This window comes from Strongylocentrotus purpuratus, unplaced genomic scaffold, assembly GCF_000002235.5.
Source record: "Strongylocentrotus purpuratus isolate Spur 01 unplaced genomic scaffold, Spur_5.0 spur5_scaffold_16, whole genome shotgun sequence".
In the NCBI taxonomy this organism is placed as follows: domain Eukaryota; kingdom Metazoa; phylum Echinodermata; class Echinoidea; order Camarodonta; family Strongylocentrotidae; genus Strongylocentrotus; species Strongylocentrotus purpuratus.
In genome coordinates this window covers 30,394,384-30,413,403 of record NW_022145601.1, presented here as the reverse complement: position 1 = coordinate 30,413,403, position 19,020 = coordinate 30,394,384, and the positions used below count along the sequence as shown (strand labels likewise).

General features: G+C 37.6%; 1 protein-coding gene across 8 annotated transcripts in view; it reads left to right on the top strand.

The window, feature by feature from the left end:
* Window positions 1-19,020, top strand: part of LOC587777 — a 132,835-nt gene that overhangs the window by 19,682 nt on the left and 94,133 nt on the right. For 6 of the 8 annotated variants that reach the window (XM_030987257.1, XM_030987256.1, XM_030987255.1 and 3 more), the window contains exon 2: window positions 2,963-3,226. In XM_030987257.1, coding sequence (XP_030843117.1) covers window positions 3,026-3,226 — 201 coding nt within the window. In that variant the 5' untranslated portion in view covers window positions 2,963-3,025. Of the gene's footprint in view, window positions 1-2,962; window positions 3,227-4,810; window positions 4,956-9,219; window positions 10,306-19,020 lie in introns of those variants that run through there. The other 2 variants (XM_030987260.1, XM_030987259.1) reach the window with 2 other exon arrangements.

Here is a 19,020-nt window from a genome sequence, read left to right as displayed (position 1 = left end):
CATCGGGCCATATTCTTCAGCCCTCTTTGTTGCCCATGCACCTGTACGTTTTTCCAATGTGTGTGTATCGAAATAAAAATAGTCAATAACCTTTGTGCAAGTGCTAGAAGGGTGTTAACTCTACATGTATGTAACTCCCATCTGGTTCTCAACAAACAAAGTTATTAGTTGCTGCTATGTCTGGCAAATGTCAGATCAGCTTGATTGATTGAACTGGTTTAATGATTAATTGACAAATAAACATACGTTCAAAATAGTAGCTAAAGGCTGAAACGAATTGAATTTACATAAGGTTAAAAATTACATTAAAATACAATACATTGAAGATTGGTTATGTACAGCAATAATACGAAGTAAGAATAACATTGTACACATAGGCACAATCAACAAGGAAATAAAACAAAAGACAGGGAAATAAAAAGGACATACGAGATAAAGCTTGAAATAGAAGAAGAGGTAGAAATTTAGGTGAAATGATTAAAATAATTTAACATACCGGTAGAGCAAATAGAATTTATATTCATTGGCAGTATAAAATTACATTTAAAAGGTTTGGAGACACGTCTGGATAAACATTGAAATTTGGAATAACAACATAATTTCAACCAAAGATGAGACATATTACTTGGTAGTAATCAACCTGAATGTACATGAGATCAGATTTCTAGAAATCATGAAAGTACAATGTACATGTCATTACACATGTAGGTTGTGTAAATTGTACGTGTATACTGTAGAAGTATTTCATAACATTGTTGTTGATGGTGTTTTATGGAATTTTAGAAGTACCCCCTCTTGTGTTCATTGTTGGAAGTTTTCAGTTTATCTCCTTTCTAAATTTGTTGGTACTTGTTTTGAGCTTGTTAAAATCCTTCACTTGTGGCAGTGGTTTGATTTTCAAATCAAGCAGCTGTTTGGAATCATGTTACAATTCATCATTTGTTAAAGTGGAATGCTATATTTCATGATAAATACAGAGATGATATAGAATAGTGCAAATAGCATGAAAGGCATGGGATAAAATGAATGAGCAGCTAACATTGCTCTGTATTTTTGTCTCCATTAAAAATGAGCAATACTTCTTATGCTATTGATTACATAATTGATCTTAGTTGTAACATGTCTGTAATATGTTATTTCTTTCAAGCACTTTAATTGTTTTTCTATCTTTGATACTGGATTAAAAATTCTAACCACTAAAGAAATGGGATAACAAAACTATATGTATATCAGACAAAGAATATTCTTGGATGATATTAAAATATGTACATCTGCCGTGGAATGATTGATATTTAACAGTTGTTCATTCACAAATGTATATTTCCATGCATTGCTATAGATATTACAGTAGGTGCATTTGTATTGTCAAATACCTCATTTAAAAAAATTGTGATGTTTTGCGCTCCCGTTTACACCTGTGCGGAAAACATCACCGACTGAAAGTTCAGTAATGTTTTGGCTTGTTTTGGTTGGTAATGCGCATGTGCGGTCTTCCCGATGGATCAGCTGTTTAACGCTGTGGCTGCTGCAGTCCAAGGATGACAGCTGGCTCCGCTCCTATAGTCACGTTACAAACATTGCGATGTTTGAGCTGCGAGCGTTTATACTTGCCAAACACGCCAAATAACGGCCCCAAAATGCCAACAAATCACACTTTGGTTTGGAATGTTTTGGGCTTGGCATTTTTGCCAGGTAAAGCCTAGTTGACTTGGAAACATCGCTGAAACTTGCGGTTTAGGCTCCGGTTTGGCATTTTTGGCGTGCTTGGATGCAAGTGTAAAGTGGCCCTATAATGTCTCATCAATGGAATAATTCACTTAGCCTCAAGGGGGGCAGGTGTTCTGTACTGTGGCACAGCTATCAGACAATGAATCACCGGTTCTTGTCTGGAGATGATACTCTAATTCAATGTCAGTTATGGTTACTAATCCAATTTAGATTTCCACAAACGAGGCAAGATTTATGGAATAAGCTTTCATGACAATGTCCGGAGGAAAGGGATAAAGGAAAAGCGGGGTATTTAAGGAAGATCTGTATGAATGAAAAAAATTGATGATTTAATTTCTGTTTGCAGATGTTTGTTTCTTACAACCTCGAGGCTTCCAATTTGTAAATCATACATTATATTCAAGGATTTAAGTGTTGTGTTGCAGAGAGAGAGAGAGAGAGAGAGAAAGAAAGAAAGAAGATTGTGTTTTTTCTGTCCTGATAGCCAAAGTGGTGTTCATTCTATTTTTCTTTTTAGTATAATTATAGTGAATTATAAGGAGGGTGTTAGACAGAAAAGTAAAGGAAGATTACATATTTCTATGGGGAGAGCCCAAATTGTGTGAACTCATTTTCTTGTATCTAGAGTAATTAACACTGTTCTGGCTCTCGGCAGACCATCTACTCAGGCGGCTTAGTCCATACAGTGTAGGTGGAAATGTGGATGATAAATCATTTAAACTTCTAAGAGGGTCATTGTCTCTTAAGACAATTGTTAGTTCTAAGGCCACCTGTGGCTCCCTATCCTGTTCTAAGACGTCATACATGTAGTTGGCAGACTTTCAGATAAAAGTTGAACTTTGGATTCGTTACATCAGAGGTACATGTACATAAAAGTTTGCTTGTCAGGAAGTTAATAATTATTATTGATGTCAACACAGTATTCATATAATACCGGTATGTTATATTGTGGGTAAAGCAAAAGTGTTATATTTTAATGATATCTTTTGTTTTTGGACCTCATTTGCATGTAGCATTTAGGAATACTTGTACATTTTCTTGTACTAGAGGCAATTTGTTTGTACTTAAAAGTTAAAAGCAGTTTCATTAAAATCTTGGCCGGGCAGTCAACTATATTTTAATTATCATTATTATAAAAACTTGAGTTTTTATTTTCGCAAGATTTATCATTGAAATAGAGTCAATAGACATGTTGTATTAACCATAGACAATGTTTGTTTGATCTCCTGTACAGAGTATGATGTGATTGCACCTCACTTGTCCATTATCGACGTCGTCCGCCTCCTCATCGACCACCATGCCGTACGAGAGCCCCCTCTACGACTTTCTGGATGACCTGGACCTCCAGCACTACCATCAGGAGTTTGTGAACAAGCTTGGAGTGACCGCTCTTGACCATCTGACCTATGTCCAGCAAGACGATGTTGACCAGCTTGGGATGTCACAGCCGGAATGGAGAAGGCTGAGAGCATCAATGAAGAAAGTCAAGAAAGCTAAGGTAAGAAAATGGAAAAGCATAAAAAGGATATACAGTGCAAAAATTCAAAATCTATATCGAGTGAAAGAAGTGCATGAAAAGCATTGTGTGGTTTGATTTTTAAAATGAATTACAAGCTACCATGTATTTAAGGGGAAATCGTACAAAAAAGGGAAGAGAGAAGGAAAAAAGAGGCAGAGATATACATGTAGACAGACAGAGAGAGAGAAAGAGAGAGAGATCGAGAGAGAGATCGAGAGAGAGATCAAATTGGAAGGATGAAAGGTAAATAAATGACGAAGAAGGAGATATATATGAATACTTGAATAGTTCTAAGTTTGATGCTTGACACTTATCTACCTGAACACATGTTAATGCCACTCTGATATTTCCCTTTACTAAAATGATGAAAAAGAAGAAAGATAATAGGATTTCTTTCCTTGTATTTGTCTCATAACATAACCCTTGAACTCCATTGAGCTATGTAAACATTCTCAGTGAAAGTCATCTTTCATCGGCAGGACGACTTTCCTCCACCATGATTTCATACGTGACCCCTATGATCCAACATTCCTTCTCACAAAGAAATTGAGAAAGGGGGTGTGATCAATTTAAGGATCTTTTCCTTTCCAAAAACATTTTAGAAAATTGAAGATTTTGTCTTTGAAGGAAATATGATTAATTTTTTCCAATCACAGTTCACTGAAAAATAATTCATGTACAACTAGAGTGTCTAAAATCAACAAAAGAAAAACAAATCTCCAAGCATTCTATGGGCTAAGGGATACGAAGTATGAAGGGAAAAGAGAGAAAAAACCAAACTCTGACTTGGAATCTGTGTGCGACCATATTTTATGCGACCGTGTATGGGTCCATCTTGTAGACTACAGTGTACATGGTGTACTACAAAGTCACTTTTACATTAAATTGAGAGTGTATTTAAACTTGCAAATTCTCTTTACAGAATTAATATCTAAAGCTTATATTTTGAAATAGGCCTACGGCATGGAACTACCTCCATCGTTTTAACAATGTTAAATCTGAGTTGCATGGCTCTTCGTTTTTATCAGTTTTTGTGACATGGTGTAATATTGAAGCCCTAAAAAAAATTGCACCTTAAAATGATCATGAAGTGCCTCAAAAAAGTAAAAATCTTTGAGTGACCGGTTTTACCATGTTCATTTTCCCCACGTTCATTTTCCCCAATAGACTGTAGTGTTATAAAAACCATTATGATAACGAGAAATGAAATTTCTATTTCTCAATCATAAATATCTTGATAATCAGATAGACGATCGGCTTGTAAAAGTCATTGGTTTCCTGACTGACCTAAAGGTTTATAATTATGATTGCAGCATATGCTACCGAGTCACTTTAAATATTAAAGAGAGAGAGAGAGTGAAGAACCCCTTTAAATCGATTTACATTGTACCAGCCAGCTTGAAACCTTAACAAGGGTCGTATCATTTTTCAGAGTTTGATCAAATTTTCACTTCATATAACCTAATTTTTTTTTTGCTGGTAGGCTTCTGAGAGTAATAAACATATGCAGCATAGAATGATACTAGGATAACATACTGTACTAAATGTTTTCTTACTTCACTTGGATGCTTGGATCTACTGATGTCTATACGACAGTGTCTGTTTGTTGATCAGTCATTTTATCAGATTCTATTGTTCCTCCATTGTCTTTGATGCTTGGTTATTTTCTGTGCCTAGCATAATGTCTTCTGATGAACAGGAATTGGAGGTTTGTACATATACACCATTTCATTCTTTTTTCTGCCATTTTTTTTTATCTTGCTTCATGTTTGAAATGTTGACTGAGGGTCCTGTTAATAACTCCATGCACTTCCCTGGAAGGGAGGCTGTTCTTTTATACGCTTAGAGAAAAAGGCCCGAATTCACAAAGCAAGGTTTGAGCTCAAACCTCCTTTTGTTTCGCCAAACCTCCTTTTGTTCTTTACAAACCAGGTTTGTAAAAAACGCGTAAAACGCGTCATATGACGTACGAAAACCAAGGTTTGTCGACAAACCTCCTTTGTGAATTCGGGCCAAAGTGTTTATATTGACATTTGAAAAGGTTCCATTTATATTTCATCCTACATCACATGTACTACTATTGTAATTATCATCCTATTATCCAATTGTCTGGTTATTATCATTAGCTAGATTAGATACATTTAATTACTAGATAATATATATATATATTTATCAGATTATATGGGAAAAAGTTGTTATGTTGTTAATATTGATTTTACCAGACTACATGTACAAGGAAACCAATTTATGAATATTGATAGGCAACATGTTACCTACATGTACATGTACATGTATAGCTCTTTGGCATGAATGAGGGACACGATGATTTAGGATCAATGTCATATTAAAAGGCACTTGTGCATCTACTTGGATTTGAACCCGAGACCTCCCTCTTACAAAACAACTGCTCTACCACAGGGCCACCATGGTTACACATGGGAGTGTGGAAGCGCCTGTTTTTGGAATGAAAAGAATAACATATTTGAATTACAGAAATTGTGCCAAATGGAATATGATACAATTGACATCAGCTACCTTTACTGGTTGGATGTTCATAAATAGAATGATCTAATTATCACTTGAGAAGATGTCCTGCTGCTTCCTATCGGGTGTTCTAAGATGTAGGATCATAAACAGATAACTAGGGGCATTGCAAAGGGCTTGGGGGGGGGGGGACCTCCCCATTCAAAGTGTTAAAATTTTTGGCTGTCTTGTCAGAAATTTTGGATTGACACTCCCACCATTGGAAAGGGTATAGCGGCACCCTGGATCCTAAGCCAAATCAACGTGGGCTCAGATAGAAAAAATGGGCCTTGACGAACGGGCCAAGGTTGACAATTGTGGACATTTTTTATTATTGTGACAACTTCAATCAGGCAAAATATATCTCAAGATATCTGGCAAGGAATCATTTTCCAGAGATGAACAGCAAAATAAAGACATGTATACCGTAGATAGACTTGGACAGTGACATGAAGGTAGCGAATTTTCAAAAACAGTAGGCTTTATAAAGCTTGTTAAACTGGCTACATAATTCTGCATTTGACACAGCTTGTCATAATTGAAGACCCCCCCCCCCCCAGCATACTGTTGTATACATGTAGGTTCAGATGAAAATTAAAAATGATATTTCTCTGGAGAAATAATCCATTCTTTATTTCTGACTTCTACCACTCTCAATAATAACCAGTCGATGGTTTGACCAACACTGTGATTCTAATAATATTTTTGCTGGATCAAATAGTCATTGAAATATCATATTATTCTGATTTTAAATCATTTTGACAACTCCCAATACTTCATCCTCTCGGGCTAGCCGAGAGTGTTTGTACATATTGGGGTCAATTTCAAGAGAGCGAAGGTCATACTCTCCTGACCCCTCCCAAGAATTGAAGAAGTATATCAGGGAGCTACAAATTTTCTGCCCTAAAGAAATAAACAGTAACAGAATGATTGAATTAGAGAAAGTGATATGTGACAAGAAACTGGATTTTACTAACTTTAATAACGAGTACCGGTAGGCTATTTATTTCATATTTTGTACATTTTTATTTGTGCTGTGGAGTTTTATCCTGCCATTTCATCGGTCAAAATGCATGGCATTTCTAACACAGAATGATAATGATTACTCCTTCACATTTGAATATGCCATGCTGTCAGATTAGATTGACTAGCCAATGCGGAAATGCTCTAGGAAACAGGGGAAAGTGGGTCTTTCATGTGTAATCTGGACCCCTCCCCTTACCCTAGGGCGACATCTAAGAAAATACAACTGACATTTTGTGGGACGGTCCACGTATTTTTATTTTGCTGCTTGCCGATTGACGGGTGATATCCCCAGCTAATCTATGACAAGCGAGACATGTCCCAGCTCCTGTTTTTGAGGCCAAAACGTCTTATTTCTTGCGTCCTGTCGTCATGTTTCTCACTCGACAGGGAGGGGCAGGGTGGATTAATAGGATGTGATTGCGTTCCTTTCATTTGATGAATTACATCCGGGATTCTGATGGGGGCGGACTTTACGCCCAAAGGGTCCCCTCCAGAAATTCTCTTTTGCTACCGAGTACTTGGGTTTCATAAGAAAACATACAGCTAGAACAACTATCAGTGTAGAGCTTGTATTAGGGAGGATTATGCCTTCAAATCTGAAGGCTTATACATGTTTGCTATACAATATACAAGCTGTGAATGAAATTTTTCTTGTTTTTGTTGTTGAATTGATTTAGAAACTAAAGACTATCTTGGAGTATTAATGTCTTGTTATTTTTTTTAATGTGACCCTGTACAACAAAACCACCAAAAAGTCGCCAGAAAAGGCTTCTAGTTTAGGTTCTCAGCTTTAAAATGATATTTTACTCATCGCAACTGGGTGTCCCTTACTCAATTTATAAAGAGAAGAATGTGTAGCCCCATGGAAAGGACTCTGACTCCAAAAGGCGTCATGCAAGGTGACAAAAGGAGGATTAAAACTGTTGAGCAATTTCTGTGAAGGGATAATCAGATTGTCCTAAAAACTTGGCACACCACTTATCACATCCTGTTCTATATTCCTTCAAAAGATCAATGTGATGACTTACCATGTTTTATAGTTAAATGAGACCAGTAGCAAGGGTCATAAATCAATAAAAACTATCATAATAAAAAATCGATATCAGAAAACATAATGTATATCTACCAAAATGCTACTTTTAGAGTGTTTTGTGCTTTTAAACCTTTAGTTTAGGGCTGATTTTTGAAAGGTGGCCATTCTCTTCAATTGGCTCCCACTTGATCATCTGCAGCTTGGAAAAATAAAATTTTTGAATAACATTTGATAAAAATTTAGTTTAAACAATCCAGATGTGGGGCTAAATGTACACAACAGCCCTGGCCTGAGACCTGTTTCACAAAGCCTTTTGTCAAAGACAAATGACAAAAATCAGTGACAAATCTGTTGATAACCAATCAGAAGCAAGGATTTCAGTAGCTTATAACAAAAATTATCATTTGTCACTGATGACAAGTTTTGTGAAACACCCCCCTGGTGTGTGTCAGTCTAGGAATAGATGTCATCATGGACTGGTGGAAACCATCAACAAAAACAAAAACATTGTCCTGCAACTAGCAAGAGAGGGCAGTGTGTAGGTCTGTCATTTGGCAAGGCATTGATTTACATTTGCCACTCAATACCCAAGAGAGAAATGGGGACCTGACCCGGTAGGATGAAGAAAGCATTTGTGTGCCATGCATTCATGGTGACCATATGGTAGGAATACTCCTCAAGGAGTGGAGATGGTGCACATTGTGTGTGAATGAATCCAATGACCGAGGTCATAATATCTGTAAAGCACTTGGAGACAGTATTCCATATTGAGTGCTATATAAATCCAGATTATTATTATATGCCTATCTATCTGGTTGGTTAGTATATTTTCAAATAGAAAACTTATTCCAATCCCCTTTCTGTTTTTTTTTTTTTTTTTTTTTTTTGGGGGGGGGTGTAGGTTAGTTAGTGGCTATCCGTCATTTGTATTTGTACAATTGGCAGATGGTTATCATGATCTTTGATTCAATGTATTTTATTAAATATTGTGAAATGTGAAACCAGCCTCTCTTGTAAACCATAACCTGCTCAAGGCTGATTCTTCATTTGTTTTTAATAGACGTTAAAATCAGTACTTGTACCAAAACTGAAAACAATTCACTGCAGCTAATTACAAGTGTAATTTTTCTTTTTATATTGATCTTTCCCCTGTGAGTGCACTAGAAAATGAAGTGCAAGAAGAAGTGTCAGACTTTCCTTGTTCACACTTCGTCTTGTCCTGCAATGAGCTGTAAAAAGCACCACTAAAGATGAATAGAAGTGCAAACAAGCCTATAAACTGGTTCACAACACACAGAGTTAAAATCAGAGTGCACACATGATCGAAGCACCTGTACTACTGAGTCTGCATGTGTTTCTGTGATCAATAGCATGTGAATAGGGGACCCCAGTGCATAGTCCTGCAAGCACGTACACACACACACGTAACACACAAATGTGTGGGATGGGCTTACAGCTAGTGAATGGATAGAAAGGAACCGCATGCAATGATCATCACCAGCTCTACACTACTTGAATAGTAAGGAGAGTAGAGCCTGAAGAGAGAAGAAGTACGCATCGGACTCTGAGCGCCAGACACCGACGGACGAGTGCTCATTCGAATCCTCTTTGGAATACCTGGCACAATCGGTGCACTGTTCGTGTGCCCTCCAGCGCGGAATCTGTGGCCTCGTTTTTGGTTGTGACTGACAAGCTGTCTTGTGTTTACAGCCCTCCCACTTTTATACTTCTCTTGAACGATTGGTGCTTGTTGTGGTTTTTCTGCTTTGTGACACAGGGAATACCCATTCCACAGACCTGACTCAAGTCCCCTCTATCACATATTACTGAAGGTACATGTACAGTGTATACCTGACCCCCCCCCCCCCATCTGACTGTTGCTGCATTTGATAGCGTTAACTGCGACATTCGTTTCGGACAGTTACAGGGCATACCGATAGGATCACTCACTAAAAGCCTCCTCTGCTACTCCGTGGGAAGGATGACTGAGCGGACAATTCTTGGTATGAGTACACCATGCTGACGAAACAAGGATCAGCTGTCAGGGGTTATTACCATTGATAAATCACATAGGCATGCAGGACTTGAGTGGGAGAGCTGGATGACCACACCAACTTTAAAACTGAATTCATTTTGAGTTTCTATTTTGAATGAGTGCTGATGCTACTCAACTTGCTCATCTCGCATTATCATCAAGTGGACAAGTTCTGGAAGAACAGTATTCCTGACCAGTCCAGATTTCTTTCACATTTTGTAAAGTTCACCTTTTGATTCACTTTGTAGAAGTTAGGAGAGTTTGGTAGAATTCATTCACATTCATAACCTGATACTCTGGTATGCTGAAGTGAGACCTGAGGAATTATTTGTTTGAATTGGATCTTTAGCATCTTTCTGGATTCTTTTATTGGATTTAAAACCCCTCATTATTAGCACAATGGAGAGTTCTGGAAGGGGCTCATTCTTTTCCAAAAGCAAGGTTTGTATATCCTATTTTCAACTTTGAATAGGAACTGCACAAAAGTTACTTTTCAGTGATTCTACTGAAAAGGTTCTTTCCAATACTATTCTCAGAAGGCGAATTTAAACTTTTCAAGTATATTTAACTAAAAAAGTTTTGTATCTTCATAACTGTTTGGTTCAAAACATCACATGAAATATATGTCAGTCCATCTTTGACCAGTCCATGTAACACTTGCTTAAAAATATATACATGTAAATACTACAGTAGCATAAATATACTTTTTTTTTGGGGGGGGGGAAGCTGTTTTGATGTTTTCTAGAGAAGAATAAAACCATTTGGATCATTGTGTATTGTATAATTTGTATTTATTTATTTTTTACCAAAGCTCTTTTGGCGCTGCTAGAGCGGAATTTTTCAGTGCTCCTAGTGCCCTGCATGTACAACATGTACATGTACATGTAACTCGGCTCATTTTATCACCTATTCTGTTTGATAAGCGTGTTTTTACAATAGGATATTTTACCAAAGCGTCAGGCCTACTGATCATGCATGGATGACTTCTAAATGTGTGTTTATTGTCGTAAAAATATATGCGCATGCCACATGAATACACAATAGCAGTGAAATCCATTTTTGATTTGGGTGATTTCTGAGGATTGTTTGAATTACCTTGGACTAAGGATACTGTAAACAGCCAATAAAGGTTTCAAACAATCTCATTACAATGTCTTTCTTATTGTTCCCTCGGCCATGACCATGGAATGCTTGAAGGACAAACAGCAGGATAAACATAACAGTTATCACAATAATGACTACATGTATATGAACTTGGATCTAGTTTACTTAGTGGTTGAAAATAATGTATTAGTCATGTTTTAGAATTGTTATTGATTGTACTTCTTTATGAAATAAACTTGCAAGTCCATGGACGACTTGATTGACATACAGGGGGAGGTAACAATATTAATCGCAGGAAGTTTGGAACTAAACATTCAATAGGGGTTGGGGTGAAAATGGGAGATTGTGTTTTGTTTATATTTTTTAATTGCTGAATATATTATCAACTGAAATTAAAAGTCATTGAGATTGAAGTGCCAAACAAGGATTTGTGGTGATCAAAGTAATTTGTACACATGAACAGGTATATAAATGTAAGCCTACTCCTTGATGTAACATAAAAACCGAATGGAATTTACTCAAATAATTCTCTTTCCTGTGAATAAAAACTATTTAAATGTCCATGTGAAAGTCATAGGAATGCTGTGATAGTAGAAAAGTTTTTTTTGGAAAATGTTTTATATTTTTACCTCTCTGCATGAGTCACTATATTGGCAGTAGGTGATTGTTGACTTGATATACATGTACACCTGAAGTGGACAAGGAGCACGAGCAGTTTGGGGACCTGAACACTAATTGATACACATGTGTATTCACTAGTCTTCTCAATGTGCTCAAACTTGCATTGATCCTCTTCAATTGAATTAAGAACAACATAATCAATTTTATTGGATTATGGGGTAATTCACCCTTAGATCAAATTGTAGTTTAGCTGTTTCCATGCAAACCTAATTTGGTTTATTTGCCTATAAATGAATATTTGGATTTCACAAAGAGAGCAGACTTTGTTAAACCTTAGTCACTGTTTACATGGGGGAACTACTGTACATTTAAGATGATGTCATAGAATTATGTAAATAACTCATGTTTGTACTATATTTCCCATGGTAATGCACCAATTACATACCGGTACATATGTACTGTGTAAACTTCCAGCCACTATAGCCACTACCGTATTTATTTTGGAAATACTAAATAGTCATGGAAAGAACTTGTACATTGGGGGGGGGGGGAATTTTATGTGAAATAGTTTGACATTGCATGAGACAGTTTGTTGATTTAACATGTGGAAATACACGTACACATGTACATGTAGATATTGAAGAATGAGCTCAAAAGTTGATGGGGACCAAGACATGTTCACATGGAGATTGTATCAAATGATTTGTTTTGAAATTACACTTAGGAAATCATTGATTTTAGGATTATTTATACTTCAATAGTTATATGAATAATTTTTTTTATTACCGGTACTTTTATTGACAATGATCATGATTTTCACTGATAATTTGTTTTTGTTTTTGTTTTGTTGGGAATGTTTTTCTTACATTCTATTGGTGTGCTAAGTCAATGGACAATGCAACTGTTTTCATTACTATTTCGAGTTCCTATTGGTATTGAAGATTTTAGTGTTAGTCTTATCAGAGCTAAAGTTGGGGGGGGGGGGGGGGGGGGAGAGTTGTGTGGTCCAGAATTTCATATGCCTACCTTATAATCTAAAATTATCTGACATGCATGTTTCCTTTTGTAAGTTAAAATGACACTTGGTTTCAGGAATTGGGGGGGGGGGGGGAGGAGGGATGGATGGATGGAGGCTGGTTGTGCCCCCCCCCCCCTTATCTGCCTGTGGTTATTATAGGTACAGCGTACATGTATGATCATCACTGGAAACAGTCTGAGGGGTGGGGTATACATGTGTAGTAAGGGGAAACAATCAATCGATGATACTGGTATGTGAACGTATAACGTAGCAGCTGGACAGTATAGACATACCGACTGAGGGTTACATCAACAACTGCCTTAATTCATCACAATTCAGTTGATGAGACACAAATAGACATCTCATATTGATACTTCTCCATGTATTGTTATTGTTTTTATTGTTATGATAACCACTCCCACTTCTATCATGTACATGTACTGTACTACTGTAGTGTATGCCTCCATCCCTCGCATATACATGTAATTCAGTTTCCTACTCTCAGGTAGAAAGTGTCAACATGAAATTGCTCAATTTCATAATGGAATGAAACTTGTCCATTCAAAGAAAGCATTGATATTTCAATAATAATGATAGTGGGTTCTTGTATAGCGCTCATGTCTGTCAGACTTGACACTCCTGGCGCTTATTACCGCGGCTTTAGCATGTTTGCCATTATTACACTCTAGCATTTCAACTAAATAATTCCTGCCAGCCAGGTACCCATTTACCTCACCTGGGTCGAGTGTGGCAATGTTTAATGTCTTGCCAAGGATATTAGTGCCGCCTTCCCACTTGAACCGCGTACCACATCCTCCACAGTCCAGTGATGCATCCACTATTAAAGACCACGATACCTCTACATTTCAAATGTTATAATAATAATAATAATAATAATAATAATAATAATAATAGCCTAATAGTCCACTCCAAATTATATTAAACTGAAACAGAAATTCTTTTTGCCCAATTGATCGTGAGCCCGGCAGCCACCGAGTGGCACCAGATCGACGTTGCTCTATCCCTTATTGTTGAACGCCAAACAAGGTAGCAACAACTCCCATCTTTTAACGTCTTTTGGTATGTCGCGGCCGGGGTTCGAACCCACGACCTCCCGGTTGTGAGGCGGACGCTCTACTAACTGAGCCAACACTCCGGTATTTAAAAAAAAAAAAGCATAATATAGCCATTGACTGAAAATCTTGTCCCCTTTTATTTTGTTAACATCCAGTGAAGCAAGGATCAGTAATGATTAGTGCTGTAACATCACGGATATCTCCAATTCCGTTTAACCGCCAGTCAAAACCGGACGGTTTTCGGTTAAACGATTTTTAAAATTTTTTTTAAAAAAATTAAAAAAAAAAAAAAAAAAAAAAAAAAAAAAAAAAAAATCATTTTTTTTTTTTTTTTTTTTTTTTTACCGACTCTGTCGGCAACTTTCATTTAACTGCGAGGTGCATTTAAAGGAGCCGATTTGTGCTTGTGAACTTGTCACAAATAATAGTAACAATGTTATTTTTAGAAGAATGTGTAAGATCATTATGTAAATTAAAAACAGTAGAGGACCTAGGACAGAACCTTGTGTAAAAGTTGGATGAATTATTATTATAAACTACATATTGAGATGATGAGATCTATTACAAAGATTACTTTCAAACCAAGATGACAGACAAATTGGAGTGTTGTTCTAGTTTTGGAGTGGTGAGTCAACACACAGATTACTGAGCTGTGAGACATTGCCAGGCATAGTGCCAGGTGGAGGGGCATAAATCGAAACTTTAAAAAAAAAAAAAAAAAAAAAAAAAAATCGGGAAAACGAAACCGTCCAATTGAAAACGGAATCCGCCATGGGCGGTCGGATACCGGACGGTTAAACGTTTGACTACAGCACTAGTAATGATATTATTTTCAAAGATTAAAGCCCATGCTCAATTGCTCATATATTCACAAGTGACCCCAAATTCTAGCAAAACTAGCAATCATTCCTTTTCCCATGTAAGTTTTAATAGATGTTAATCTCCACGTTCTTGACCATTTCCTAGAATGATGACCCCATAACCAAAAAAAGAGTACATGTATAAATAAAGTGTTGACTGTTGCTGTCAGTATTATGCAATATACGCCGTAGAATATACATGTACTTCACTGTTTTGATGTGATGTTTCTTAGCTCAACGTAGTATTTACACTGTGAGTTGGTTATGCACAGTAGATGTTTAGTGTGTGTTTTACTCTCTTATCATCGCGTTTTATCTCTACCAAGAATCTTTTTATATGCTGGTAAGAGTTCTGTTCAGACAATCTCCATTTGGATAAACGTTCAAATGGAATCAGATGCAGTATCAACAGATGCAGTATCTTCCCAATAACATATTTTTGGCATACATGTACATGTATGAAATAGAATACTTGATAGGAAGATTATATAACAATTATGAATTTTGTTGTTAAAGTTCTTGAAGGCATCAGTTGTGAAGCATGTTAAGGATTATTTGGTTTAACAATAGAAAATCATGCATTATGTACATGTATATGTAGGCCTTAAGATTATTTCTTTATAAATGCGTCATGGCCTTCACAATTTGCCTTGGTTTCCACAAAACTTTCACTTTATTTTTAGCTTTACATAAATTCATTAAATATCTTAGCTTCTAATACCCTTTGCCCTTAAGTCTGCTTTTAATATTTGGTGTTGTGTCAAAGTGAAATCTATAGTTTCATAGTACATGTAGAAACTTTTAGAAAGGATATGATGTGTGGAAGACCCACATTCAAAGGAATACAAGAACTTGATCCTGTTAGTACTCCTTATCACAGACTGGCAATGAGATAACCAAAATAAAGCTCCACTGATAGATCTTTAAGTTTGAGGTCAAAGATCAAAGTTTAATTTTTCTTCTCTGACTCAGTCTTTGCATAGTGATACTGTAGTTTAACTAGAAGCTCCCTTTGTTGTTTGAAGACAAATACTTTCAGGAAATCATTTCTTCATGAAATTTGGCCACAGCTCATCAAAAGAAAAAGAAAGAAAGAAAAAAAAAATCATATTTTTTCTATAACTGTTCAAAATTGGTGACATTTGCAAGTTCTGAATTGTGTGTGTGTGAATCTCCAGGTATTAAATATTAAAGGATGAAGTGATGAAATCAAAACTTCAAACAGTGAGGGTTTATTTCTTTAGAATTCAACCTTTTCTCAGTAAAATTGTGTTTAAAGGCTTGTGTAAAAGATACAATGTATGTGTAATATCATGTGCAAGTAATTCATCACACTGATAGCCTGTAATATACATACTGTACATGCACATGTACATGTACAATGTAGGTGCAATAGTGTAGGACTATATAGGGCATGTATGTGGAGGTATTATATTCATTTAGCAATGTTTAGACATACAGAGTACAGTAGGCATGTACCTGAAGTGTTCTGCAAACATAATTACACAGAGCAAAAGTGGGATGTTATTATGAACAATGAACACTAAATCCAAACATTGTCTATTTCCCATTGTAGGCTAACAGAAGAGCAGGTGCTTTAACTGTATACCCCACCCAGTCCCTCCTACTCCCATTTATCTTCCTCCACCCCCCCCCCCCCCCTCTCTCCATTTCTGTTGTCTCCCCATTCCATCCTTGTCATCCAATAATATGTTTAGGACTAGATTTTATATTATCAGATTCAAAGTCGGGTGAAAATCATACCCCTCCCTAACTTTGCCCCCCCCCCTCACCCCCTCCCTCTCCTATCCCAGTCTCCCCTGTCCACCCTTACCATCCTAGTATAGTTCAGGACAACCCCCTCCCCCATTTCATACTTCCCTTTCCCGTCCCTTCCACCCCATCCCCTCCCCTGTCCCTCCCCTTCCCCTCCCCTGTCCCTCCCCTTCCCCTCCCCTGTCCCTCCCCTTCCCCTCCCCTGTCCCTCCCCTTCCCTCCCCTGTCCCTCCCCTTCCCCTCCCCTGTCCCTCCCCTTCCCCTCCCCTTCCCTCCCCTGTCCCTCCCCTTCCCTCCCCTGTCCCTCCCCTGTCCCTCCCCTTCCCCCCCCTTCCCCTCCCCTTCCCCTCCCCTGTCCCTCCCCTGTCCCTCCCCTGTCCCTCCCCTTCCCCTCCCCTTCCCCTCCCCTGTCCCTCCCCTTCCCCTCCCCTGTCCCTCCCCTTCCCTGTCCCTCCCCTTCCCCTCCCCTTCCCCTCCCCTTCCCCTTCCCCTCCCCTGCCCCTGACCCTCCACTCCCCCTCCCCTGCTCCTCCCCTTCCCCCTTTTTCTCCCCTCTCCTCTACCTCCTCCCCATCACTATATTTTCCATCCCATCCTTGCTGCTCTATTATTTTGAGGCCTGGTTTTGATATCACGATTCAGAGTCAGTGGGACTGCTGCTGAGCTAACACCACCGATGGTAACTAGATCATTGAAGCTCAAGGTCAAAGGGTAAAGGTCAAGTTTGGATGGATCAGTTGATGATGGGGGTAAAGTCTGGTACTGAAGAACATTGTCTGGTATTGCTTTGTGTCTCATTCTTTGTTCCTGTATTGATTTAATCCAGAAACAGTGAACAAAGAAGGAGGATGATTCATTCTAATATTTAGGTTTTATTTAGAGTCCTAGAATTTATTTAATTCCAAGGATGCACTGTATCAGGCTGCCTACAGTACATGTTCTATCTGATGAATTTAAAATAGATACATGTAATGCGCAGAGCCTAATGTGCTCGTACATGTGATGTAGGTCAGTGGAAAGGTATAAAAACCTGGCACAAAGCAAGTCGATGAACCTGTATCAAGATTACACTATCTACACAAAAGCTCAGACAGAATTGAAAATATTTGTGAAGAAAATACTAATATTGTTTTTTTATCATCACTTCTTCATCATAGCATAGCATGGTTGAGGTTGGTAACAGTACCCCTGGTTTCAAGTACTTTTGTACACAGATTACAGATTATATATTTTTTTTGTGTGTGGGAAAACTGTTCAGTCAAGAATGGTTCTATATTCAGACTTCTAAAGTTCTATTCGAGCATGTCCAGCCATCCCGCTGTTCAACATGCGTGTCAGCTATCTGGTGGGAAATCTGATTAAAATCCTTTACAATACATAATTATAAAAAGACATGCATTTAAAATTAAAACTACACTACAGCGTGGAAGCTAACTAGTGCTTGTACAATTTGTGTATCTAGGCTGTTGCAGGCGTCTCAACTTGAGTTGTCCGGAGTGTACATATTTAAAGCGTGTATCATTGTTATCATGATGGTGAAAAGGACATCCCATTGAGTCGCTGATAAAGTGGGTCAGATTGAAGTGTGTAAGGGTCACCCTCACAGCAACATATCTTGCCACGGCCCTGTGGGGGCATTAGGCCACAAAAAATGTACCTCGAGCTTGCTCATGAACCCTATACTGTATCTGAGCTTATAAAAGATAATTTCAGTGAAATATATTGTCCGTACCAGTTAGAAGGATGTTTATAATGTACATGTAGATGATGATATGAGAATACACCTGATGGTGGCCTGTACTTATAGCGAAGAAGAAGAAGATGAGCCCATCCAACCCTTGGTGGTATCATGTAGGGCCCAGGATATGAACAAGCAAAGATATGCATGTACCCTTAAAATGAATGTACCATGACATGACATGTACCATGTACATGTATATGTACATGTAGGCCTACGTACATTATGTGCATTACATACATTATTGTCCATAGTGAACATTATATAATAAGCACAATCATTTCTTGTGGGGAGGGGTGTGGGGGTGAACACTTGATTGCTATTTAAAAAAAATGGAAATACTCTACTCAGGAGACTTGATAATGATACACTTACATGTACATTGTGTACATGTACATTGTAGGAGTAATGAGGTAAAATACTACACTGTAAGTGTAATTTGTACATTGTAATATAATATTTTATGTATGATATATTTGAACATCATAAATAGTTTACCGATACTAATTTATTTTCAGGAACATTTCTCTTTTTATATATATATGTAGGCCTACATGTATATGTACACTGTTGTGGCTACGGGCAATACAGTGTCTGTCACTAATTAGGATAAGGGAAATGGACAATTAACAGTAAACTTGTTCGTTTCATTTGAGTGATTGCTATTGATCTATGGAAAGAATAGCACTTCAAATCAATTAGGTGGCCTGTATGTACAATCTACATATTGCTGCTGTGTAGTGTCTTTCTGCATGGTTAATGAAAGGGATTTATCCTCTACACTTTAAAAATCCTCTGTAATTGAGGTCAGTCTCTGGAAATGTGGGATTCCTTTTAACAGATTAGCTATAGGCCTGTGTGGTTACATGTGTCATATGACACATGCTCAGGCGACAAGTGCCCCACATTCAATCCCTCCAACTACTTGGGATTCCTAACTTCAACCCTGGACCATAGAACCCT